Raw genomic sequence first — 26,869 nt, 5'->3', positions numbered from 1 at the left:
CCACCAGAATAATATTTTTGCTGTATGTATAGTTTGACTCCATAATAAAACCTATGTGAAAAACAGAAAGCTTTTGTTGACAAGTATGTGGTTCAGTTATTCAGTCACAGAAAAAGAACCGTTGCAGAAATTACTGAAAGTGTAGAAAGTGTATTTAGCTTTTAAGTTTGACTGTAACATGCACCACAAACCCACCTAAAACCCCCGGAACAAATGTGCGTCAATGAGTCGGTTCTAGGTTTGAATCATTAAACAGGAAGGTCTAAAATAATAGGTCCAGTAAATTAAACCACTGATTGAAATCAGACCAGAAGAGTTTCTTGTAATAAGTGTGGGGACAATTAAATTGTGCAGAAATACTTTTTATATATATATATATTGCTTTTGCATTTGATTGTGTGTCAGATTAGCAACTTCACTGACACGATGCACTGACAAGTGCAGTTTCCGCCTCTTTCAGTATAACTAATAGCACTGTAAATATAGTGCCCACGCTCGTCAGTTTACATCGCATTACCCTGGTGTGCAGCTTTATTTACTGCCTGAGAAAGTAATTTTGTAATTCTAATCACTAAACTCTATAAAAGAGCGCCGTGTTTATTTTATCTAATACAGCGCATCTGTAATATCTTACCTATTAACTCGGCGACAGCACTGAACGGCCATGTGTGACTGGTGGAGTTGCTGTCCAGGTAGGACGGGCTCATCTAAAACCACAAGAAGAGTTCATAAAGCATTAAACATCAGCTAGAAATAACGCATTCATAATAATAATACAGATGCACATGCATTAAAACACGTACAGAGCTCAGACGGATTCCGTGCTCGCTAAGCCGCGCCATGTTTCAAGTTCACATCAAACTGCAAAATGTAAATTATTGTCATCTAACACGCAGACTCTGGTTCCTTCTGCTGTAGCGAACAAAGCGCAGGTTCTTCCTTCCTCTTTCACTTCTGCAGCTCTGCACACTGCCGCTCTAAAATCCCCCGTTCTTTAGGGTAGAACTCATACAGGGTTGCCAGATTGTGCCAGACTACAGGCAATAACCACAGGTGTTTAATCAATTCAGAAACAGTCACTTTCACTCAGCACCAGTTTCCTGGAGATCTGAGTTTTCTTAGATCTAAAGTCTCCTGGATTAAAAACCTCACTGTCAGTAAGAAGTTTGTATGTTCTCCTTGTTTAGTCAGTTTGAGAAGTCTTGTACACAGCAACACCCTAGACGGGACGCCAGTCCATCGCAGGGCAGACACACATACACACACACACAGGGCAATTCAGTGTCTCCAATTAACCTGACTGCATGTTTTTGGACTGTGGGAGGAAACCGGAGCTCCCAGAGGAAACCCACGCAGACACAGGGAGAACATGCAACCTCCACACAGAAAGGACCCAGACCTCCCCGCCTGGGGATCAAACCCAAGACCTTCTTGCTGAGAGGCGACAGTGCTACCCACTAAGCCACCGTGCCACCCTATTGTGGGATTCTTTTCAGAAAATTACTAGAGCCAAAAATCTACTTTAATTTTTTTAAATAACTATCTTGAAATAATGGTGTTCTCTGGCAATATGCTTCACGTGTAATTCAGGACATGATCCTATTTTTAAGAAAGCCTTTGATACAAAATTAACAATGTTGTAAGAAATGAGAGAGCTGCTGAGGAATCTGGAGGTGTAACAGAGTCAAGGTCACTAAACAGTTTTATATCTGGATCCAGTTTCTGGCTTTATTTGGAGGATGGCTTTATCCTTGCAGGTTTGTTTTTATCCAGATGACAGTCTCAAGTAGACTGTTGTTAGATCTAAAATGACTGGGGGATTCATTGCAAACATTTGCTATTTATTTATTTTATTTATTTATTAGTTTTTTAACGTCATACACTAATGTTTTACACACTTTGGTTACATTCATGACAGAAACGGTAGTTACTTGTTATACAAGATTTATCAGTTCACAAGTTTAATGTCAAACACAGTCATGGACAATTTAGTATCTCCAATTCACCTCACTTGCATGTCTTTGTACTGTGGGAGGAAACCGGAGCTCCCAGAGTTAACCCATGCAGACACGGGGAGAACATGCAAACTCCACACAGAAAGGACCCAGACCGCCCAACTTGGGGATCAAACCCAGGACCTTCTTCCTGTGAGGCGACAGTGCTACCCACTGAGCCACCATGCCGCCCTCAAATATTTGCTAAGTTCTAAATTCCAATGTGGCTAATGCCTATTTTTTTCTTAAACTCTGCCTTCTTTATACTGAAGGAGTTTCTAGTATGACCAGGGTCCTGAAATCCAGGGTTTTCCATGTGAAAAATGCACAAAATGTGTAAGCTGAGCTTTAGAAAGTCTTTCCAGGATCAATAATCACTAACTTCAGAGTCATGTTTTTGACTTAATCTCTGGCTGATCCTGTGTCAATCTCAGTAATTCTCCACCATAACAAGATTATTAAGAGAACTTTTGTGTGAGCGAGTATCACAAAAAAGAGGACGACAAGGCAAAACTTCTCCAGCAGACTCTACAAAGCCCAGGCTGATGTGAACTGAGGCATGGTTAAACTCAACTTTAAGTTTAAATTGAAAATTGTCACTTATATGATGATTCTTTTCAGCTGCTCTCATCAGGGGATGCCACAGCAAATCATCTGTCTGCACATTTGATTTGGCACAGTTTTTTTAAATGCTGGATACCCTTTCTGAAACAACCTTCTTTTTTATCCAGGCTTGGGACCAGCACCTAGGATGCACTGATATGTGCCCCCCCAGTGGCTATAGGTTTATGTAACACTATGCACCTTCTGTGTTTGTAAGCCCAGCCCGGGATTAGAACCTCTGAAACTCAGGCACAGCAGTTTCCACTGACATGGTGGTGGTGTGTTAGTGTGTGTTGTGCTGGTATAAGTGGATAAGACACAGCAGTGCTGCTAAGGGGGCTAACAAGGCATGCAGAGAAACAGATGGACTACAGTCAGTAATTCTAGAACTACAAAGTGCTTCTATATGGTAAGTGTAGCAACAAGGAGGTGGTTTTAATGTTATGGCTGATCGGTGTATTTATATATTATATACACTATATTGCCAAAATTACTCACTCGTCTGCCTTCACATGCATATGAACTTGAGTGACTCCCATTCTTAATCCATAGGGTTTAATTTTAATATGATGTCGGCCCACCCTCTGTAGCTATAACAGCTTCAGCTGGGAAGGCTTTCCACAAGGTTAAGGAGTGTGCTTATGGGAATTTTTTACCATTCTTCCAGAAGGACGAGAAGGCCTGGCTCGCAGTCTCCGCTCTAATTCATCCCAAAGGTGTTCTATCGGGTTGCGGTCAGGAGGTCAGGCCAGTCAAGTTCTTCCACACCAAACTCGCTCATCCATGTCTTTATGGACCTTGCTTTGTGCACTGGTGCGCAGTCATGTTGGAACAGGAAGGGGCCATCCCCAAACTGTTCCCACAAGGTTGGGAGCATGAAATTGTCCAAAATCTCTTGGTATGCTGAAGCATTAAGAGTTCCTTTCACTGGAACTAAGGGGCCGAGCCCAACTCCTGAAAAACAACCCCACACCATAATACCCCCTCCACCAAACTTTACACTTGGCACAATGCAGTCAGACAAGTCCATCGGTTTGTCCATCCAGACAAACCCAGACTCGTCCATCGGATTGCCAGACAGAGAAGCGTGATTCGTCACTACAAAGAACATGTTTCCACTGCTCTAGTGTCCAGTGGCGGCGTGCTTTACACCACTGCATCCAATGCTTTACGTTTGGTGATGTAAGGCTTGGATGCAGCTGCTCGGCCATGGAAACCCATTCCATGAAGCTCTACACACTGTTCTTGAGCTAATCTGAAGGTCACATGAAGTTTGGAGGTCTGTAGCGATTGACTCTGCAGAAAGTTGGCGACCTCTGTGCACTATGTGCCTCAGCATCCGCTGACCCCGATCTGTCATTTTACGTGGCTACCACTTCGTGGCTGAGTTGCTGTCGTTCCCAATCGCTTCCACTTTGTTATAATAGCAGTGACAGTTGACTGTGGAATATTTAGTAGCAAGAAAATTTCATGACTGGACTTGTTGCACAGGTGGCATCCTATCACAGTACGACGCTGGAATTCACTGAGCTCCTAAGAGCGATCCATTCTTTTACAAACGTTTGTAGAAGCAGTCTACATGCCTAGGTGCTTGGTTTTATACACCTGTGGCCATGGAAGTGATTGGAACACCTGAATTTAATGGCTGACTAAATACTTTTTGGCCCCACTGAATATTCAGTGGGGCCAAAAAGTATTTAGTCAGCCACTGATTGTGCATGTTCTCCTACTTAGAAAGATGAGAGAGGTCTGTAATTTTCATCATAGGTACACTTCAACTATGAGAGACAAAATCAGAAAAAAAAATCCAGGAAATCACATTGTAGGATTTTTAAAGAATTTATTTGTAAATTATGGTGGAAAATAAGTATTTGGTCAATAACAAAAGTTCAACTCAATACTTTGTAACATAACCTTTGTTGGCAATGACAGAGGTCAAACGTTTCCTGTAAGTCTTCACCAGGTTTGCACACACTGTAGCTGGTATTTTGGCCCATTCCTCCATGCAGATCTCCTCTAGAGCAGTGATGTTTTGGGGCTGTCGCTGGGCAACACGGACTTTCAACTCCCTCCACAAATTTTCTATGGGGTTGAGGTCTGGAGACTGGCTAGGCCACTCCAGGACCTTGAAATGCTTTTTACGGAGCCACTCCTTCATTGCCCGAGCGGTGTGTTTGGGATCATTGTCATGCTGGAAGACCCAGCCACGTTCCATCTTCAATGCTCTCACTGATGGAAGGAGGTTTTGGCTTAAAATCTCACGATACATGGCCCCGTTCATTCTTCCCTTAACACGGATCAGTCGTCCTGACAAGTTGAGTTTTTACCAAAAAGTTCCATTTTGGTTTCATCTGACCACATGATATTCTCCCAATTCTCTTCTGGATCATCCATATGCTCTCTGGCAAACTTCAGATGGGCCTGGACATGTACTGGCTTAAGCAGTACAGCCTTTGTTACTTTGGTCCCAGCTTTCTGCAGGTCATTCATCAGGTTCCTCCGTGTAGTTCTGGGATTTAACATATTTATATATATATATATATATATATATATATACTGTATATATATATACCGCGGGGAAAATAAGTATTGAACGCATCAACAATTTTCTCAGTAAATATATTTCTGATGGGACTATTGACATAAAATTTTCGCCAGATGTTGGTAACAGCCCAAGTAATCCACACATATAAAGTAATCAAAACAAATAAGTCCAAAAATTAAGTTATGTGTAATAAAGTGAAATGACACAGGGAAAAAGTATTGAACACATGAACAAAAGGAGGCGCAAAAAGGCATGGAAAGCTAAAACACCAGCTGAAATCTGTCAGTATTTAGAAAGCTATCCTGCCCCTATCAGTGCAAATTAATATCAGCTGGTATAGTCCCAATTGATGGCCTACAAAAAGGTTTTTCATTACCAAGGTGTCACACAAGAAGCATCTCATGATGGGTAAAAGCAAAGAGCTCTCTCAAGACCTTCGCAACCTTATTGTTGCAAAACATACTGATGGTATTGGTTACAGACGTATTTCTAAACTTCTGAATGTTCCAGTGAGCACCGTTGGGGCCATTATCCGGAAGTGGAAAGAACATCATTTCACCATAAACCGGCCACGGCCAGGTGCTCCTCGCAAGCTTTCTAACAGAGGAGTCAAAAGAATAATCAGACGAGTTGTCCAAGAGCCAAGGACCACTCGCGGAGAGCTTCAGAAAGATCTGGAATTAGCAGGTACAGTTGTTTCAAAGAAAAGTATAAGTAATGCACTCAACTGCCATGGCCTTTATGCACACTCACCACGCAAGACTCCATTACTGAAGAAAAACCATGTTGAAGCTTGTTTAAAGCTTGCTACACAGCATTTGGACAGGCCTATAAAATACTGCGAGAATATAGTCTGGTCAGATGAGACCAAAATTGAACTCTTTGGATGTCATAGCACACACCATATTTGGAGGAGAAAAGGCGCTGCACATCACCCCAAAAACACCATACCAACAGTGAAGTTTAGAGGTGGGAACATCATGGTGTGGGGCTGTTTCTCAGCATATGGTACTGGTAGACTTCATGCAATTGAAGAAAGGATGAATGGAGAAATGTACCGAGACATTCTTGATAAGAATCTGCTGCCATCTACCAGGATGCTGAAGATGAAACAAGGGTGGACATTTCAGCAAGACAATGATCCCAAACACACAGCCAAGGAAACTCTCAAGTGGTTTCAGAGAAAGAAAATAAAGCTGCTAGAATGGCCCAGTCCATCACCTGACTTAAATCTAATTGAAAATTTATGGAAAGAACTGAAAATCAGAGTTCATAGAAGAGGCCCCCGGAACCGTCATGATCTGAAGACAGTTTGTGTGGAAGAATGGGCCAAAATCACACCTGAACAATGCATGCGACTAGTTTCTCCATACAGAAGGCGTCTTGAAGCTGTCATTACCAACAAAGCCTTTTCTACTAAATATTAAATAAATTTCAGTAGGCGTGTTCAATACTTTTTCCCTGTGTCATTTCACTTTATTACACATAACTTAATTTTTGGACTTATTTGTTTTGATTACTTTATATGTGTGGATTACTTGGGTTGTTACCAACATCTGGTGAAAATTTCATGTCAATAGTCCCATCAGAAATATATTTACTGAGAAAAATGTTGATGCGTTCAATACTTACATACAGTATATATATATAACCAGCTTTTTCAGTGTGTTGCAGGGATTATTTTCTACAATAGAATTAAGTTCGTCATTGAAAACACTAAATGTGTTCTTTGTATTTTATCAGTTAAATAAAAGTTCAAGCAATTTTACAGTTTTTTGTTTTTATTGAATTTTTAGAAAGTGTCCCAAAATTTCTAGAAATGTGGTTTGTATACTTTCACCCACAACCATGGAGGTAAAAACTCTTGCATGTAACTGTAAAAATAATATTTTTTTCGTTCTTTTTTAGGTCCCCTTCATTCACATTCTTTCTTTTTCTCTCAGTCTTTGGTGGCATAGAACAGACCCCAGCGTTGATCTCCAGTTTTACAGCGCTGCAGCTTTTCCGTCCAGCCATTTACAATAGCATCATAGTCCTCTTGGGAAAACTCCTACATGGAGGTAAAGCATTGTTATGAATCATTTATTACATTACATAATGGACATTATATATAGCATGGACATTAGTTCACACTAACAGTCAGCATTTGTATTTGTGTGTTTGTTTTGCTTACCTGTATAAATTCATTTTTAATCTTCTCAGCCCTTATAAGCTCATCTTTTATCACTTTAATGAACTGAGCTGTTCTGTCTTCTGCTTTTACATTAGTAAAACCTGCTTCTTCCAAGAACTAAAAGACACAAATATATATAGACACAAATATATATAAAAGACACAAATATACAGTGTATCACAAAAGTGAGTACACCCCTCACATTTCTGCAAATATTTTATTATATCTTTTCATGGGACAACACTATAGAAATAAAACTTGGATATAACTTAGAGTAGTCAGTGTACAACTTGTATAGCAGTGTAGATTTACTGTCTTCTGAAAATAACTCAACACACAGCCATTATTGTCTAAATGGCTGGCAACATAAGTGAGTACACCCCACAGTGAACATGTCCAAATTGTGCCCAAAGTGTCAATATTTTGTGTGACCACCATTATTATCCAGCACTGCCTTAACCCTCCTGGGCATGGAATTCACCAGAGCTGCACAGGTTGCTACTGGAATCCTCTTCCACTCCTCCATGATGACATCACGGAGCTGGTGGATGTTAGACACCTTGAACTCCTCCACCTTCCACTTGAGGATGCGCCACAGGTGCTCAATTGGGTTTAGTCCATCACCTTTACCTTCAGCTTCCTCAGCAAGGCAGTTGTCATCTTGGAGGTTGTGTTTGGGGTCGTTATCCTGTTGGAAAACTGCCATGAGGCCCAGTTTTCGAAGGGAGGGGATCATGCTCTGTTTCAGAATGTCACAGTACATGTTGGAATTCATGTTTCCCTCAATGAACCGCAGCTCCCCAGTGCCAGCAACACTCATGCAGCCCAAGACCATGATGCTACCACCACCATGCTTGACTGTAGGCAAGATACAGTTGTCTTGGTACTTCTCACCAGGGCGCCGCCACACATGCTGGACACCATCTGAGCCAAACAAGTTTATCTTGGTCTCGTCAGACCACAGGGCATTCCAGTAATCCATGTTCTTGGACTGCTTGTCTTCAGCAAACTGTTTGCGGGCTTTCTTGTGCGTCAGCTTCCTTCTGGGATGACGACCATGCAGACCGAGTTGATGCAGTGTGCGGCGTATGGTCTGAGCACTGACAGGCTGACCTCCCACATCTTCAACCTCTGCAGCAATGCTGGCAGCACTCATGTGTCTATTTTTTAAAGCCAACCTCTGGATATGACGCCGAACACGTGGACTCAACTTCTTTGGTCGACCCTGGCGAAGCCTGTTCCGAGTGGAACCTGTCCTGGAAAACCGCTGTATGACCTTGGCCACCATGCTGTAGCTCAGTTTCAGGGTGTTAGCAATCTTCTTATAGCCCAGGCCATCTTTGTGGAGAGCAACAATTCTATTTCTCACATCCTCAGAGAGTTCTTTGCCATGAGGTGCCATGTTGAATATCCAGTGGCCAGTATGAGAGAATTGTACCCAAAACACCAAATTTAACAGCCCTGCTCCCCATTTACACCTGGGACCTTGACACATGACACCAGGGAGGGACAACAACACATTTGGGCACAATTTGGACATGTTCACTGTGGGGTGTACTCACTTATGTTGCCAGCTATTTAGACATTAATGGCTGTGTGTTGAGTTATTTTCAGAAGACAGTAAATCTACACTGCTATACAAGCTGTACACTGACTACTCTAAGTTATATCCAAGTTTCATGTCTATAGTGTTGTCCCATGAAAAGATATAATGAAATATTTGCAGAAATGTGAGGGGTGTACTCACTTTTGTGATACACTGTATATATATTTATAAAATAAATATATATAATCACTTCCTCCCTCATATTTGATATTTATCTGTTTTCCGTTAAATTTAAACACATCCAAAATCTTTTTTTTTTTTAGCTTATTTCTAAGCCACATCACTGTCTAAATATAACCTTATCATTACAGGAAATTCATTTCAGTACTGTTGTAGCTTCATGACACACTAACCCACTTATATAACGTGTACAGTAGAAACCTCGTGACAGAAGAATCATACAGACAATTATAGAATTATGCAGTAAATTATGGCTAGTGCAAAATGACTATTATAAAACGGATAGTTCCGGTCCTAAAATCTGATTGGCTGAGCCGCGTTCGAAGCCGTTGTAAAATCCCCGATAAACGCACACCTATGACCACCTCACATCATTCCATATTAATACGCCACTGAAAAGAAAAAATTAATGTTATTTTCGCCCTCATGTTGCCTAGCAACACTGTTAATCGAACTATTTTGCATCGCGGAAGAATGCTTTATTGTAAGTTTACACACAATAAATACATTTATGAATTAAACATTGTTGTATTTATTATATTTTATGTTGACCTCCGTTTTATAAAAGCAATAAGCCACTCGAGACCGTGCATTACTGTTATGATTTTAGCACAGGGAAAGAAGTTTTAGGCACTCCGCTTCGCGTCTTCTAAGATCTGGCATATACATATTTATTATCTTTGACCACAATAGTCTTCTTACTATATGCTAGAGAATGTATTCAATATTATTACATGCTACATTACTATATGCTTGAGAATGCATCCTTTCACTTTACATTAACTGTTCACCCTTGAGCCTGGGGGAACAGTTAGTGTAAAATCCAAGTTAAATCACAGGCAATTTAGCAATGACTTAGCATTTTAGCCCTAACCTGATACATGTTTTCTAAACTGGACGTTTGGTGCCTTACTGAACTTCTGCTTTTACATTAGTAAAACCTGCTTCTTCCAAGAACTAAAAGACACAAATATATATAGGAGTGAACAGCAGAAATATCATGCTGTAAGATCATTTTTATACATTATACAAAGCATCTCTTAATATTACGTTTATAACCAATATAGTGTCACAGAGCCTGGTCCAGCAATAATTTCTGATTATGTTTTTGGTAAAATGTCCTTGGCTGTAAACTGCACTATAAAGAAGCACAACTATTCACATATTTATTTTTAAACCAGCCGCTGTTTAAAAACAGAAATAAATATTAATATTTCAGAATTCAACTTACAATTTAATTTAGTTTCTGAGAGGCATTTTGAAGCACTAAGGTGATTTGTGCATCCTTTGTTATGTGTAACAACGCACCACTTGGCTTCAATGTAAATCTCGTAGTTCATATTTTTCTGGTAGTGGCTGCCAATTCATTTAGCATTTATTTACCTTGATTCTATCAACCTGTTATTTGCTATATATTGCACACTATAACATTTTGTAGTGTACTAATTAAACATGCTTTTTAGGCCTTGTTTAAATACACAGTTTCAAGTGTGCAAACAAAGGAGTTGGTGAAAATAAAAGGGAGAAGCCACAATATATAAAGGAACTTCCACCTGTAGCACATTCACCGTCAAAAGAGATTGACAGATCACACGCAACTGAGCCTCCTGCCCCAACTGTTAGCCAAAATAGGTCATGCAGAGGGACATGACTCCTAACAGGAAGCAGCTCCTGAATGACTGTCACCATGTTACACATTGTCTTTTTTTACAGTCTATACTCCTCTAGACACTGAAAATACACAGGTTCTGGTTTCTAAGGCATTTTTTTTTTCAGACAATAAGGCGATTTTTCAGATCACATGTTTGATCCTAGGTTGTACCATGGCCACTTTAAGAAAGCGTAACTAACTCTACTTTGTGGGTCGGAGTCATTCACTCTCTGGTAGTGACACTAGCCAATATTAAAAGGTCAGTCTGTTGCTGACTTCACCTGTTTCAGAGATAACACATTCTAGAACATAAAATATTATTGTGTTCATAAAAATTAAGCAATTTTAAAAGCATGTTATTAACATATCTCTGATATTTAGATAAATTGTGCAATCACTTCCTCCCTCATATTTGATATTTATCTGTTTTCCGTTAAATTTAAACACATCCAAAATCTTTTTTTTTTTTAGCTTATTTCTAAGCCACATCACTGTCTAAATATAACCTTATCATTACAGGAAATTCATTTAATACTGAGCACTGTGCTAGATTTTACTGTAGAATGTGTACTGAATGCACACAACTGTACATTTGCAAATTATTTATTTATTTATATATTGGCACCCTTTAACCCACAACGTGTATTGCACATGCAAATGTTCACAGGTATGAATGTGTGAATGTGTGTGTGTGAGAGAGTGAGTTGTGTGAGATGCACTGCGAGCTTCTGTCACCAAAGTAAAATTTCTTGTATGTGTGAGCATACTTGGCCAATAAAGCCTGATTCTGATTCTGAGATTTAGCTTCTTAGATATTTAAACCCATTACAACACATCGAGGAGGTAAATTATTTGTATTATTTCTAACAAAGGGCATCCAGAGGCAGATATTTTTATATATGCAAAACTAAAAGCTTTTGAAGCTGCAGAATGACTATTTAAATCTTGTTCTTGGTTACTTTTAAACAGTGGTGTAGCCAAAGGGCAGTTCAATGAATGGTCTAGTTTCTACACTTTTGATTGGTTAATGTGAAAAGTTATTTACAGTGTCGAGCTAACATATTAGTCTGATGCACCACCCTAATACAAACGGACAGCCTGTTTTAAAATAATGGTCAATAATATTACATTGGAAAGGCTTTTCTCAAGATATTAGAGAGTATCTTCAATGAAAGGAGCATTTGTGAAATCAGGCACTGATATTGGGTTAGAAGGTCTGGTTTCCAATCAGTTTACAATGAACCCTAAAGCTTTTCAGTGAGGTTGAGATTATTCATACTAAGCTTGTCAAAACATGTCTTAATGAACCTTGCTTTGTGTACAGTGCACAGACATGCTGGAACAGCAAATGCCTGTTCCCTGGTATGCCACAAAGTTAAAAGCTAACATTAAATTGATTTAATTTATTATTTTGTATACACATGTAAGCAGTGTACCTGACCTAAGTATTTAGAAGGGGTACCCACATACATTTGGCCGTAAAGTTCAGGTGTTTTAGGAGGCAGCCATATGGTTGGATGTTCAGAGTTTAAGGTGAAAAAAACTTGTAACCAAAATAAACATTAAGGCTTATATTGTCGTAAAAACACCTTGATAACCCTAGCCTTTAGGTATAGGGTTTTGTGGGCTTATAAGTTTAGGGTACAACTTTTTGGAAGACACAAAACTAATTACATCAGAAAAAAACATCACACCAACAGTCAAACATGGTGGTGCTAATGTAATGGCATATGAATGCTTTGCTTCATTATTTACTGTGTTACCTGCCGAAATGTATAGGTTTATTTTGGCAGGAAAGTGTCTAATCATCCTATTGTAATATAAGGCTTAAGTCTACATTTGAATGGCTCAAAGGAAACATCTGGTGTGGCTTAGTCAAAGTCCTGAGCTGTATTAAGATACTGTGACCTTGTATTAAGATACTGTACAGGACCTTGACTGGGTAGGTCATTCTTCCTCCTTCATTCTTTCTTCTTCATTTCTTTCAATTTTCCTCCCAATGTAGTTGTATTAGATTCAAACTGTAGGTCATTCTTAAAAGTTCTCCAAAGCAAATTTTGCATAAACAATTGACACAATTGCGAGATATTCCGCTAGCACACCAGCGCAGAGATTCTGAACTCCTAGGTTGCCACCGGTCGGCTGGGCGCCATCTAGCAGGCATAATTGCCAGTGCCTGCAGCAGACACGTTTCTGCTAGGGTGGGATGACCAGACTATGTGGGTGGGGTCTTCAAACGCTGTGTAAGGACCCTGATTAGCAGAACGCATGGGTGAAAAAGGGTTCCGCTAAGGGCTGCACGCAGGTCGGAGGAGGCGTGAGCAGCAATATACCCACCTCGACTGCAATCAGCGATCTCCCAGCAGTGGAAGACAAATTGACTATGCTAAATTGAGAGATAATGGGAGAAAATGCATAAATAAAATAGAATTTTTTTTTTACACAATTTCCTATACCCACAGGCACACGTGATGTTGTTTTCAGCTGCTTCCCTATTTAGGGGTCACCCAAGTGAATCTGGTCCTCATACCAGACTTGGGACAGTTTAATGCGAAATGTCCTTGCACACGCAACTCTCCAGCTTGAGACTGGCACTAAGAGTGCACTCAGAAGAGCTCCTCCCAAATGGCTAGGTTGTTTCTGCCATCCCTACCTTGGACATTAGCCAATCATGTCCATGCAGGTAACGTCGGGTCAACAGCACAGTTGAGGTTTGAACCCTGGATCTCAGTGGGAGTGGGCTAACGTACATTTACCACTGTGCCACCAGAGCACCAATCCAGGCTCAGGTGTAAAGGCTGTAAGTTAATTATTATAAGTAATTTTATCAAATACATAAATGATTGGTGGCTCAAATATTATTTGTCTTAACCTATGCTGTTTTCTAATTGATGCTTGTGAAATGTAGTAGGGTGGCTGGTATTTTAAATAGGTTTGCTGTCTTTATATAGTCTTAAAACATCATATTGTCTAGCATATAAAGAGCAAAACCTAATCTTAGGTCAGTTGTCGTGATCTATATGAGTTTACTGCTATAGTAGTGTAATTGTAGTTTGAGTTGTGGTGACTTACCATGCCATATCTTTGTGGTGTGTAGAGGATGTAGCCCCTTTGGCTAACATACTCCTGGAAGGCAGGAGTCCATGGTTTCTCTCCACAGCAGTAATCAGTGATTAGCACCTTACCACCAGGCTTTAACCATGACTACATCACACACACATAAACAGAATGAGAAACATAGTTTGCTGTGGTCATTTATTTTTCTTTAGACAGGTACAGTGCATATAGTAAATTCAGAAAGTATTTAGAGTATTTAGATTTAAGTTGTGACTTGTGATTTTGAATGGATATAATTGCTATTTTTTTCCCATCAATCTACACTTAATTCATACATAGATAGATTAAACTTTGTCATTGCTCAGTACAAGTACAAGGCAATTAAATGTAAATGGCTAAAAATGAAGTCTGTTCAAAATTAAATCCACAGCACAATGAAGTGTGAATGCAATGCAAAAATGTGCTACTTCTCATTAGTCTCTAAGTCTCATTGTAAACATTGTTTTTATGGGTGCACTGGAAGGTCAGTACAGTCTTATAGTTACTAGTAATAAAAAGTTAGGATCCTTTATTGAAAAGATTTTGGAGGTCTCCAGAGTTACGAATCAATTATACATTTAGATAGACAACTTCTAAACTCCTGCAGGCTATGTAATAATTTTTACTGGTTTACTGTCATTCCCTCATAAAAGAATTATAACCATGCACAAACAGAATATACTATCTATACAGCATATACCTTTCTATGTAGCATATACTATCTTATTTTGTGCAACTACATAAAATCCAAAAATGGATTTTATAAATTTACTTTAAAACTCATGACGTTAGAGCTTTCCAATAGGCAAGGTTGGTTTCACATAAGTTCAACTAATTAAAGATCCCCTTTATAAATACACAAACCAACTCACATTAAATTTTCTGAAGAGTCTTAGCTTGTCACTGATGTGCAGAATGGTGTCTCTGCTATACACCACATCAAACGAGCTCTCTGAAAACGTCCTCTTAGTGGCATCTGACACTTCAAACTGCACCTAAAGTAAAGCGGGCAGTTAGTGAAAGTATGCCTTTCTTGCAGAAAGATCAAGCTTAATAGCACAAGCTTGACCAGCTGCCTGCCTTAAACATCGAAATATGGAATAGATACTGTATACTGTACTTTTACTGTCATACTGTAACTGAATTAGAATACTACAACTACTAATGATTTCAAAATTCTATTATTGTCTGCTGTTCCTCTATACAGGACACAAAACGTTTTGTACAAGGCAAGAAATTTTTCTTTCGGCAGGGTCTACAGACAAAATCATCAATGGTCTCAAAATAATACAGTATTTTGAGAACATGTTTTCATTGAACAAAAGTGTGTCACTCACAGATGGCAGTTTCTCCTCTACTGCCCTCTCCATAGCAATCTCCACCATGTTTGATGAAAGGTCCATTCCCAAAACCTCCACCCCAAAGTTCTGTCAATGAAACAAAAAGCTATTATGCTTAATATTATGCTCCATAATAGTGCAAAGGGTCAAATCTTTGCTCTAGGATTTACTTGTCTTATTTAAGTCCAGAAAAGTTTTAAGACACCGTTTTACTGCCTTTTAAAATGAATTTAGTTTTTCATATTTAATTGCTTAGCAATTTTGGCACATCATTAAATAAAAGGATAAGAATTGCCTTTATTTTCACTTCACTTTTCACACAAATATGTAAACAGCTGACCATTCCAAACCATGTCCGCTAAAATGAAGTTGCCCCCTCTTCATGCTATAGCAGCCTCCACTATTCTGGAAAGGCTTTTTACAATATTTTGAAACATGTCATTTTGGAACATTGCAGGAAATTGTGTCTATTTAGTCAATACAACATTTCTGAGGTCAGGCACATATGTTAGATGAGAAGGCCTTAGTTTAGAATTAATCTTCCAATTCATACCAAATGTATTCACTAGAGTAGAGGTCAAGGCTCAGTGCAGACAACTGGAGCAGACAACAACAGTTTCGCTACACTAAACCTGTCAAACCATGTCTTAATAGGCCTTGCTTCATGCACAGGAGCACTGTCATGCTGGGGCAGGAAAGGGCCTTCCCCAAACTTAGTTAAAGCATAACATGCAACTATTTTTGTAATAGTTTTTTATGTTAGTTAGTAATAAGTGTGTGGCAGAAACACCTAAACAGTTTCATTTGAAGAGGTGTCCACTATCTGGTTCAGTGCCCTGAAAGATACCCTGAATGTTGTCCTAATCTGACACCCAAAGTGCAGGTGGACAATAAATACACAAACACTTCAAAGTGCCAGAATGACGCAAGAAAAAGAGCATCTACGGCTAATCACGCTTATAATGTAACAATCTGCTTGTTTATTGTTGGCACATGTGGCTCACCTTGGCCATGTAAAAATCTCCTCCTCCTATTCCACAGCCCACGTCAAGAACTTCTTGTCCAGGTCTCAGATTTAGCAGGTCAACAAACTCCTTAAAGATTCAAGAAAAAAACTCCATTACTAAAAAGGACAAAATATACTCCTAAAGCAGCAATGCAGTACACTTATTTCTATGTGAATAAAAGCAAAAAATCATATTGTATAACTTTCAGAACCTTTATTAAATCTACTCAATAAATTGTACACTATTCCTAATACTTTTTATATTTAGAACACATACATTCATTGCATTTAGCAGATGCTTTAATCCAAAGTAACTTATAATTGTAACTGAATACAGTTTCAGCAATTAAGGTTTAAGGTCCTTGCTCAGGGGCCCAACAGTGACAACTTGGTGGCAGTGAGGCTTAAAACAGCAAACCTCTGATTACTAACTCAGTGCCTCAGCAGCTAAGCTACTGTTGGCCATGGCTATTTTTTTTTTATTAATCATTCATCCTGGTCAGGGTTGCAGTGGGTCTGGCATCGCTCAGTGCAAGGCAGGAAAAGCTCACTCACACATTCACACCTAGTGGACATTCAGAGTGGCCAGTGTGGATTTTTTTTCAATGAATCAGTATAATCAAGTGCTTACTATATTTTGGCCTAATTTAATTTACTACAAATCGGTATAACCTACTTTAATTTTCTGTAGATCAGTATAACCAGTGTATACATGTGTAACATGTCTCAATACAGTTTTAAAGAAATTATGATCAGTGTAAAAACAGTGGTAAATGGAATAATGTGAATCATATATACTAACAATATACATGGCCCATTATTTCTTGGTATGTGTAAAATATATTGTAAAAATGTAAGGGTAATTGAGTACTGTGAGAAACAGTGGGCAGTTGGCTGATGATCCACATGTAACAAAACCAGGGACATTTGGAAAACCTCCAAATGTAAAGTGTAAAGTTGTGTACTCAGTTCAGTTGTTTTCTGACCATTTGATTCACACTAATGAGATGATGAGATGAGATGTCTAATGAGGTAACTCAATTTTTTAAATATTTTTTGATGAACAGGAACCAGTGGAGTAAAAGGATGAAGGAATGTAAGAGTCACTGGAGAGTGTGAGAATCAAAGTATTCTTTTGGAAGGAATGGAGTTTAAAATATGTGATCGTCAGACAAAAATAAATTCTGTCCAAATGATAAAGAAACTGAAATCAATACTTTTTGAGTTTGTTTTAAAGTGGTGAAGTTTTCTTTATCCAAAACCAGCCCACCTTCTGTATGGTTTTAAGAGATAAATAAAAAATTATACACCAGGATTGACATTTCATATGTCAACATTTGCTATGAGAAAGACCTACACAGAATGCACCATTAGCTGTCTTGAACTTTTTGAAAAGTGATCCTGGATCAGAGCATCTACTAAATGTCTAAATGTAAACGTCATCTTATACTATTTTTTTTTTTGAAAAGTTATCCTGGGTCAGAGCATCTACTAATTGTCTTAATGTAAATGTGTTCATAAGTATACCATTTTTAGAACGCTTGAACGTTTTTTAAACAAAATCTTTAAACAGTATTAATAATAAAGAGCAATTCTGCCCCCAACTGGAAACTACAGTACATTGCAAATGGACAAGCCATCATTTATAGCCGTTCTGGCTTTCTTTACCCTAATTCTGTAACCTCTTCCTAATCTGGACCACATACTTGCCCTGGTAGTGCTGGGCCCTCCGGTGCTGACATAACCAGCGCCAAACATCATCTCATAGCGCAGAATGCCCTGCCGTGTGTATTGCTGATTGTCCAGAAACTGCTGAAAGGTATTGAAGCCACCTTGATGCTGCTGGACCTCGTTCCGACTAACCTTTTGCATTAACCAACACACCTGGTTTTGGTTCTTCTTCATCTGATAGAGAGAAATTGACCTAGTTCTTAAATCAGTCTCCATCAGGTTTTAATGTGATGATATTGTAATTATAATGCACGCATGTCAGTCATACACAACACTGTCCAAAGTATGTAAATGCCAAATCAACACAATCATTAGGCAGCTGGTCCCACTTTACCACTATAAGAGACCAAAGGTAGCAGGACATGACAGAACAAAATCAGATATTATCATTATGCCCTTATTTAAGTAATGTTTGTATTTACAGATATACGTAGAGCTGCAATTGTTTTAACATTTCTTATGATGTTCACCTAATTTTATGTTTTTCCAATAAAAAAAACTGTATATATACAGTGTATCACAAAAGTGAGTACACCCCTCACATTTCTGCAGATATTTAAGTATATCTTTTCATGGGACAACACTGACAAAATGACACTTTGACACAATGAAAAGTAGTCTGTGTGCAGCTTATATAACAGTGTAAATTTATTCTTCCCTCAAAATAACTCAATATACAACCATTATTGTCTAAACCACCGGCAACAAAAGTGAGTACACCCCTTAGTGAAAGTTCCTGAAGTGTCAATATTTTGTGTGGCCACCATTATTTCCCAGAACTGCCTTAACTCTCCTGGGCATGGCGTTTACCAGAGCTTCACAGGTTGCCACTGGAAGGCTTTTCCACTCCTCCATGACGACATCACGGAGCTGGCGGATATTCGAGACTTTGCGCTCCTCCACCTTCCGCTTGAGGATGCCCCAAAGATGTTCTATTGGGTTTAGGTCTGGAGACATGCTTGGCCAGTCCATCACCTTTACCTTCAGCCTCTTCAATAAAGCAGTGGTCGTCTTAGAGGTGTGTTTGGGGTCATTATCATGCTGGAACACTGCCCTGCGACCCAGTTTCCGGAGGGAGGGGATCATGCTCTGCTTCAGTATTTCACAGTACATATTGGAGTTCATGTGTCCCTCAATGAAATGTCACTCCCCAACACCTGCTGCACTCATGCAGCCCCAGACCATGGCATTCCCACCACCATGCTTGACTGTAGGCATGACACACTTATCTTTGTACTCCTCACCTGATTGCCGCCACACATGCTTGAGACCATCTGAACCAAACAAATTAATCTTGGTCTCATCAGACCATAGGACATGGTTCCAGTAATCCATGTCCTTTGTTGACATGTCTTCAGCAAACTGTTTGCGGGCTTTCTTGTGTAGAGACTTCAGAAGAGGCTTCCTTCTGGGGTGACAGCCATGCAGACCAATTTGATGTAGTGTGCGGCGTATGGTCTGAGCACTGACAGGCTGACCCCCCACCTTTTCAATCTCTGCAGCAATGCTGACAGCACTCCTGCGCCTATCTTTCAAAGACAGCAGTTGGATGTGACGCTGAGCACGTGCACTCAGCTTCTTTGGACGACCAACGCGAGGTCTGTTCTGAGTGGACCCTGCTCTTTTAAAACGCTGGATGATCTTGGCCACTGTGCTGCAGCTCAGTTTCAGGGTGTTGGCAATCTTCTTGTAGCCTTGGCCATCTTCATGTAGCGCAACAATTCGTCTTTTAAGATCCTCAGAGAGTTCTTTGCCATGAGGTGCCATGTTGGAACTTTCAGTGACCAGTATGAGAGAGTGTGAGAGCTGTACTACTAAATTGAACACACCTGCTCCCTATGCACACCTGAGACCTAGTAACACTAACAAATCACATGACATTTTGGAGGGAAAATGACAAGCAGTGCTCAATTTGGACATTTAGGGGTGTAGTCTCTTAGGGGTGTACTCACTTTTGTTGCCGGTGGTTTAGACATTAATGGCTGTATTTTGAGTTATTTTGAGGGAAGAATAAATTTACACTGTTATATAAGCTGCACACAGACTACTTTTCATTGTGTCAAAGTGTCATTTTGTCAGTGTTGTCCCATGAAAAGATATACTTAAATATCTGCAGAAATGTGAGGGGTGTACTCACTTTTGTGATACACTGTATATATTTCTTTTTTTTATTTTACCTTGACATAAATCTGTACTGTTCTGCTCAGCACTATATAAAACCCATACAACTTGTCTCCTGATTCCTCCCATCTCAATGATGTCATCAGGTGGTTATAATTAGCAGGAGTTCTGTAGTGGGTGGGGTTAAAATCTCTCTTACAGTCTCCTGTGGAAGACAAAAGCAGTCATGTGATATATATTTTTTTATTTTAAACAAAAATGGAACTATGCCTAAAATTTTTAAAACCTGAACCTTGTACTGTATATCAACAACATGACTCCAAACTGCTAAACTCTAAGCACAATTCCATTTTGCTCAACTGTCGGTCTGGTCCATGACTAGTTCGCCAACAACAAGTGGAATTTGTTTCTACAAAACAGTATAACCAAAGGTCTGCTATATGCAGCTGCACATGGGGACAAAGATCTTACTTTTTGGAGAAATGTCCTCTGGTCTGATGAAACAAAAATGGAACTGTTTGACCATTGTTATGTATGGTGGAAAAAGGGGGAGCCTTGCAAGCCAAAGAAAACCATCCCAATGGTAAACCACAGGGATGGCAGCATCATGTTGTGGGGGTGATTTGCTGCAGGAGGGACTGGTGTATTTCACAAAATGAATTACATTAGGAGGAGATGTTGCAGCAACATCTCAAGACATCAGCCAGGAAGTTAAAGCTTGGGCGAAAATGAGCCAAACTGCCAATGACACCAATGATACATATATAGTTCATATAGTTCATATAAAAAATTGTCAACATACCAAATAACTTGTTACACAACAATAAAACAAACAGACAAACACAAATATCCCTAGAATGTGACAAAAAAAACCCCAGACATTATCAATTAACCTGATTGATGAAAACAGGATTCCCTGAAGAAGAGGTAGCCCCCGGGACGAAGCCAGGACAGCATCTTTTTTCCCAGTGCATGCAGTTCCTTTTCACTCAGATACATGAACAGCCAATTAGAAAAGATCAGGTCAAAACTGAGAAAGAAAAACCAGAAAATCAAAATAAAAAAATCAGCTCATTTATTTAGATATCCCTTACATGTGTTTTCCTTATTTAAAAAGGTTTGAGAATGACTAATATACCTATATATATGGAAAATAGGAGAAAATAAAACACTTAAAAACCCACACACAGACTAGGTATGCAAAAAAACATGCAAAACCTTTATTGGATCAATGCCAAAACTAATTCAAGCTAATAAATAATACAATATTTTTCCCCCTCTTTAGTTTTTCGTACATTGTCTACATTGTGTAAAACATTTCATCCTTATGTGTTGTCTTTATCCTACACCTGTGCTGTTAGCTTGTAAAGTTATTCATTCACGTAAAAAATAAATGTGAAAACAAAAATGCCTTTCTACATCTCTCCCCACCTGTTTTCCTGAAGCTCCAATTGTGTGATGTCAGCTTGAATAAATTCAGCATTGCCAAGATGGCTGTTATCTTTTCTGTTCTTTTCCACAAAGTTTTCCATGAAATCCACGGCCAGCACATAATGAGCCTTGCCAACGAGATGACTTGTGTATCGTCTAGAAAGATCAAAGAGCAAGTTTCAGCTTGGCACTATCAGAACAGTTTGATTTATATAATTGATCTCTGGCATCACCATTATTATTATTACATTTGTGTTCAATGTCATTGTCAATGTCAATTTGAGTTATGTTTGTATATACAAAAATATATAGGGATGCTCAAGTGGCCTATCTGTTTATTACGTAAACCCAACACTGCTGAGATCCAAGTTTGAGTCTCAGCTGTGCTTCTGGCCGGCTGGACGTCTACACAGACGTGATTGACTATGTCTGAAAGTAAACGGAATGAAATGAAAACTATTTACAGTAAATACATATAAACTGACCAGCAATGTTGTACTTTGTGTAAGTAGTTAGTGGTTAGGATTTCCCACCGACATATTAAATACACACATACTCATACATACATACATTCATACAAGCTCTGTGTCTATAAATTCTGTTTCTGAAGAACTGAAAGACCTACTTCAGCTTTGTAGCATGCTACCACAACACTCCACTACATTAAGTTTGTCTTAACTTTCACCCATAATTAGAGAGCGCCAGAAGATGTTAATATACAACCAAATTTGCGACTCACTCAGATCTGCTATTTAAATATTTGTGTAGAGATAAGGCAAAGTCTGAAAAGCCTGACGTGTAATAAATTAGTATTTTTTGTAGGTTTGCTGTGATCCTTCTAAACAAGATGATGTAAACATAAAGCAAATGATAAGCATTTATTCATTTTAAACTGCAGTATATTCTTCTTCTTCTTTCAGCTTTTCCCTCTTCAGGGGTCGCCACAGCGAGTCATCCTCCTCCATCTCACTCTGTCCACTGCGTCCTCTGTCCTCACCCCAACTACTTCCATGTCCTCTCTAACTGCATCCATATATCTCCTCTTTGGCTTTCCTCTTTGTCTTTTTCCTGGCAGCTGCATTTCTAACATCCTTCTACCAATATACCCGCTGTCCCTCCTCTGGACATGTCCAAACCATCTCAGTCTGGCCTCTCTAACTTTATCTCCTAGTTGTTTAACCTGTGCTGTACCTCTGATTATCTCATTCCTAACCTTATCCATCCTTGTCACTCCCAAGGAGAACCTCAACATCTTCAGTTCTGCCACTTCCAGTTTTTTCTCCTGTCTTTTTGTCAATGCCACTGTCTCCAAACCATACAACATAGCTGGTCTCACCACTGTCTTGTAAACTTTTCCTTTGACCTTTGCTGTCACCCTTTTGTCACAAATCACTCCTGAAACTTTTCTCCATCCACTCCATCCTGCCTGGACTCTCTTCTTGACCTCTTTACCACACTCCCCATTTTCCTGGACAGTCGACCCTAAGTACTTGAAGTCCTTCACCTTTGTGACTTCTGCTCACACATACATAGAAAACAGTTACATGAGGCAAGAATCGAACTCATCCTCAGAAGAACCTCTGGGATCCTGGGTTTGATCCTTGCTTTTGGATTAGTCTGTAATGAGTTTTGTATGTGTTCATGTAGGTTCACGTCAGGGGGAAATTTGCCCATGACCCACTGCAATCCCAAAATTAACAATGTAAGTAAAAATAATAAAAATCCACATTTATCTGAAAATTTAAGCCAAATTATTAATAGTAAAACAGTAAAACTGTTTGTAAGAAGATCACTAACCCAATACCAGCTCCTAGTTCCAGTACATCAATGCCATCCAAGCTGGGCAGTAGCTCCAGGATCTCAGGAAGCTCATGCTGGGTAAGCTGCTGGGCGTTTGAGTCCAACATCATCTCCTCTACAGTTGCATGCTGTGAATGCTCCTTCCAGAACTCAGTCATGTTGGTACGCACTTTCCAAGTAGAGACACATGTTAAAACATCAGGTTTTATTGAGACAGCTTTAAAACTCAAAGATTGGTCTTACTAAATCATGATTTTTTAAAACAGAGTTGTCCTTTATATCAACCGTATTCATTTGATGGAAAATAAATTTGCTAACATTTCAGGATATTAATATATGATCCTGTGATTCCCTTGGATAAAGTAGTTAAAGATATGGCATCAATACATTAATTAATGGACTGGTGCTACTATCCATCCAGTAAAAACCAGTCTGTCTTTAATTCATTCAGATTCCTCACTCACTCACTTTCTAAACCGTTTATTCAATTAGAGTTGTGGGGGGTCAATGGGCGCAAGGCACACAGTAACACCTTGGACGGGGCGCCAGTCCATTACAGGGCAGACACACACACACACACACACACACACCCATTCACCTATAGGGCAATTCAGTGTCTCGAAATAACCTGACTGCATGTTTTTGGACTGTGGGAGGAAACCGGAGCTCCCGGAGGACACCCACGCAGACACGGGGAGAACAAGCAAACTCTGCACAGAAAGGACCCCCAGACCGCCCCGCTTGGGGATCGAACCCAGGACCTTCTTGCTGTGAGGTGACAGTGCTACCCACCGAGCCGCCCCAGATTCCTTTATATAAATAAAAAAAACAATCTACTTTTAAAAAGTGCACTTAACTGTTTCTGATCGATCAAAACAACCTATACATTTGATTTACAAACTGATTAATTTATATCATTGTGTTATACCTTGATAAATTATATAACAAAATTAAAGAGTTTATGGCCCAAGAATAATGGCAAAAATATGTTCCTAAACCAGAGAACAGTTACTAAGATATTTTTAATGTTTTTAGGCTATACTAATTACTATATAAGAAGTGCCAATGCAAAATAACCCCATAATTAAAAAACTGACATTATCAACAGATTAACGTGTGATATTTAAAGAACATAAAGTTATTTTAAAAACAGATACAATAAATCTTTAAAGTTTTAGTGTAATCAGTTCATACTGGTCAAGTTAATGATGGGTCTAGTGCCACCCGGAAACACTGGGCAAGGCATAAATATACCCTGGACAAGGTCCATGACACACTGACACATTCACTCAATTAATATTATGAGAAATGTAGAGAAGCCAGTTCACCTACTTGAATGTTTTGTGAGGTAAGAGAAAGTGTCCAAAGTTCACCCTAAAAGACACCTCAAAGACAATGACTGAAGGCAAGAGTTAAATCGAGGACACGTCCCCCTGTATTCAGATATGCTCAAAATGCCCCCTTTTCATATACGAATGTAAAAATTATAAATAAACATATTTCACTCACTAGTTTTGTGATATGTTAAGATCTGCCAGTGTTCCCATCAGTTGTTGATACAGCAGTAATGTTTTAGAATTTTAGGAAACCCCCCCCCCCCCCCCATCAAACACACATGCACACACAAGTACATGATGCTTTGTTAAACACATTACACTTCATTGTTACACACAGTAGCTTCAACAGTCCAGATGAATCATGCTAAACCATTCAAAACAAGCACAGCTGTCAACCATTATGCAGACGTGGGAGCAGGTGCTGTGCGCATGCGCAAACTGTACCAGGCACAAACTAGGTGTGCGATACTGCAAAATTTGGTATCGATCCGATACCAAGTAAATACAGGGTCAGTATCGCCGATACCGATACTTTTTAATAATTAAGGTAGATGCATAATCAAATTGCTAAATCTAAATAATTTTCATGGCCTTTAAGTGTATTATTGTAATACATGTTTTGTAAGTAGCTGCTCTCAGTGGGGTTGTAAATAAATGTAGTCATTTAAAGCGGTCCGATTTCTTGTTTCTGGTGCTTTACTTTCTCACAACGTTACTTTCATGGCGTATCACCACAAAGCAGCTAACTCATACCACATAGTTGTGTTTGCTGGGTGAATACATTTGTCAATTTTTAATAGTGACCGAATAAATGTTTCCTTGTTAATTTAAAATAAAAAATCGATGCTATTCTGTTTACATTCATAAGCACAAAGTCAACAGAAAAGAGCTCTCTCACCAAAACACACGGAATAAGAGCCGCACTACGCATGCTCCGATTCATTTGCGCAAAGTGCGTAAGGTGCGTCCGTACTTTACGTACGTATAGTTTACACTATTATTTCCATAAAATTGACTCTATTTCTGTATCTGCAAAGTAAAGTATTCAAAAACTTACAATCTTCCAATGCCTACCAATGTACCGATGTCTGTCTGATTTTAACAACATAACGGTACCACAATAAACACAGCAGAGCAGGAGGGGAGGAGTAAGCTGTGCATGTAACATTGATAGTCATGTTAGGGGAGGAGTAAGCTGTGCATGTAAGATGTGAGAGGAGCGGTGTCTCGTCTGTACACACGTGGGCTGTATTTTCTGACGAAACGGAAGAAATGTGCTGCTGAATGTAGAAAAAGTCAAACTAAAGTATCGATCCGATACTAATACTAACGTTGGTATCGATAATATCGATATTTGGATCGATCCGCCCACCACTAGCACAAACCAAATACGTCCGATCGCTATAAGCAAAATGATCTTACACTGCCACATTGCGCTCTTACCTTTGTCCATTCTCGGTGATAAAGCGTGAAAACTACGGTAATATAGCAAGCCCTTAAACCAAACTATTAGATAATACGGACAGTATTGAAGTAAGTATATATTCCGTTAGTCAAGCGGTCAGACTGAAAGTTGTTCAGTTGGCCCCGCTTTTAAATACTGGTGTGTGACTGTCCCGGTCAGGTCTGTTGGTGAACACACAGGAATGTGTTGGGTGGGGAGAGACTCTCACATAAATATTAATCAGGGTATAGAACATCCGATGTTTGTGACCTGACGGACCTGGATAACCCACTAACCTTACACTCCAGTTGAACTGGTGATTGTGCCGAGCATTAAACCAAACTCTGATCAGTGAGAAACAATAAAGCTAACGAGGAAAATACAGTACAACAGAAAACACTGAACTGTATTTTAGATTTTTTTGAACGCGGCATTGTGGCAGTACTGACTCATTACTGAATAAAACATGTATTCGTAGAGCCTGAAACAAAATCATTTGTTCTCCAAGCCATCCACTCAGCTACTTCATTCAAGCTGCACTGTTTAATATTTCATTGTTTATTTTATTGTGAATAAGGGACACATTTCTGGAGAACACAATGAAACAAGAATGTTGAAATTATATGATCACATGATAAGTATATTGGACAGAGAATAAAATTCAGTTTTATTGATTTGTTCAGTTTCAATAATCAGTATGACCTGTTTTACAATTATCTCACTAACATGTTTTAGGAGAGGGCGGCACGGTGGGTAGCACTGTCACCTCACAGCAAGAAGGTCCTGAGTTCGATCCCCAGGTGGGGCGGTC

The 26,869-nt window shown here is 39.2% G+C and overlaps 2 protein-coding genes across 4 annotated transcripts in view; both read right to left on the bottom strand.

The window, feature by feature from the left end:
• The window catches only part of zgc:152774 (uncharacterized protein LOC553526 homolog), a 28,709-nt gene extending 27,827 nt beyond the window's left edge, over positions 1-882 (bottom strand). The window contains exons 1-2 of the mRNA XM_063001112.1: positions 804-882; positions 635-707 (exon numbers count right to left, since the gene is read on the bottom strand). Coding sequence (XP_062857182.1) covers positions 635-707; positions 804-842 — 112 coding nt within the window. The 5' untranslated portion in view covers positions 843-882. The remainder of the gene's footprint in view (positions 1-634; positions 708-803) is intronic.
• A 6,023-nt stretch (positions 883-6,905) lies between these two features.
• On the bottom strand, positions 6,906-26,178 carry pmt (phosphoethanolamine methyltransferase). 3 transcript variants are annotated; one of them, XM_062990867.1, is made up of 12 exons: positions 26,058-26,178; positions 23,275-23,446; positions 21,478-21,633; positions 20,940-21,076; positions 20,103-20,251; positions 17,905-18,099; positions 16,193-16,282; positions 15,186-15,275; positions 14,721-14,843; positions 13,825-13,956; positions 7,316-7,432; positions 6,906-7,192 (listed from the first exon to the last, which is right to left on the bottom strand). In XM_062990867.1, exons 1-12 carry the CDS (start codon positions 26,065-26,067, stop codon positions 7,082-7,084), a joined length of 1,482 nt encoding a protein of 493 aa, XP_062846937.1. In that variant the 5' UTR covers positions 26,068-26,178; the 3' UTR covers positions 6,906-7,081. The 3 variants fall into 3 exon arrangements, with proteins under 3 accessions (XP_062846937.1, XP_062846928.1, XP_062846946.1); XM_062990858.1 differs by lacking the exon at positions 26,058-26,178 and adding an exon at positions 23,876-23,930; XM_062990876.1 differs by lacking the exons at positions 6,906-7,192; positions 7,316-7,432; positions 26,058-26,178 and adding exons at positions 9,996-10,058; positions 23,876-24,048.
• Between the last annotated feature and the right edge of the window lie 691 nt (positions 26,179-26,869).

Source organism: Trichomycterus rosablanca, chromosome 1 (genome assembly GCF_030014385.1).
Source record: "Trichomycterus rosablanca isolate fTriRos1 chromosome 1, fTriRos1.hap1, whole genome shotgun sequence".
Classification (NCBI taxonomy): Eukaryota; Metazoa; Chordata; class Actinopteri; order Siluriformes; family Trichomycteridae; genus Trichomycterus; species Trichomycterus rosablanca.
The sequence above is the reverse complement of the archived record's forward strand: the minus strand, read 5'-3'. Positions and strand labels throughout refer to the sequence as shown.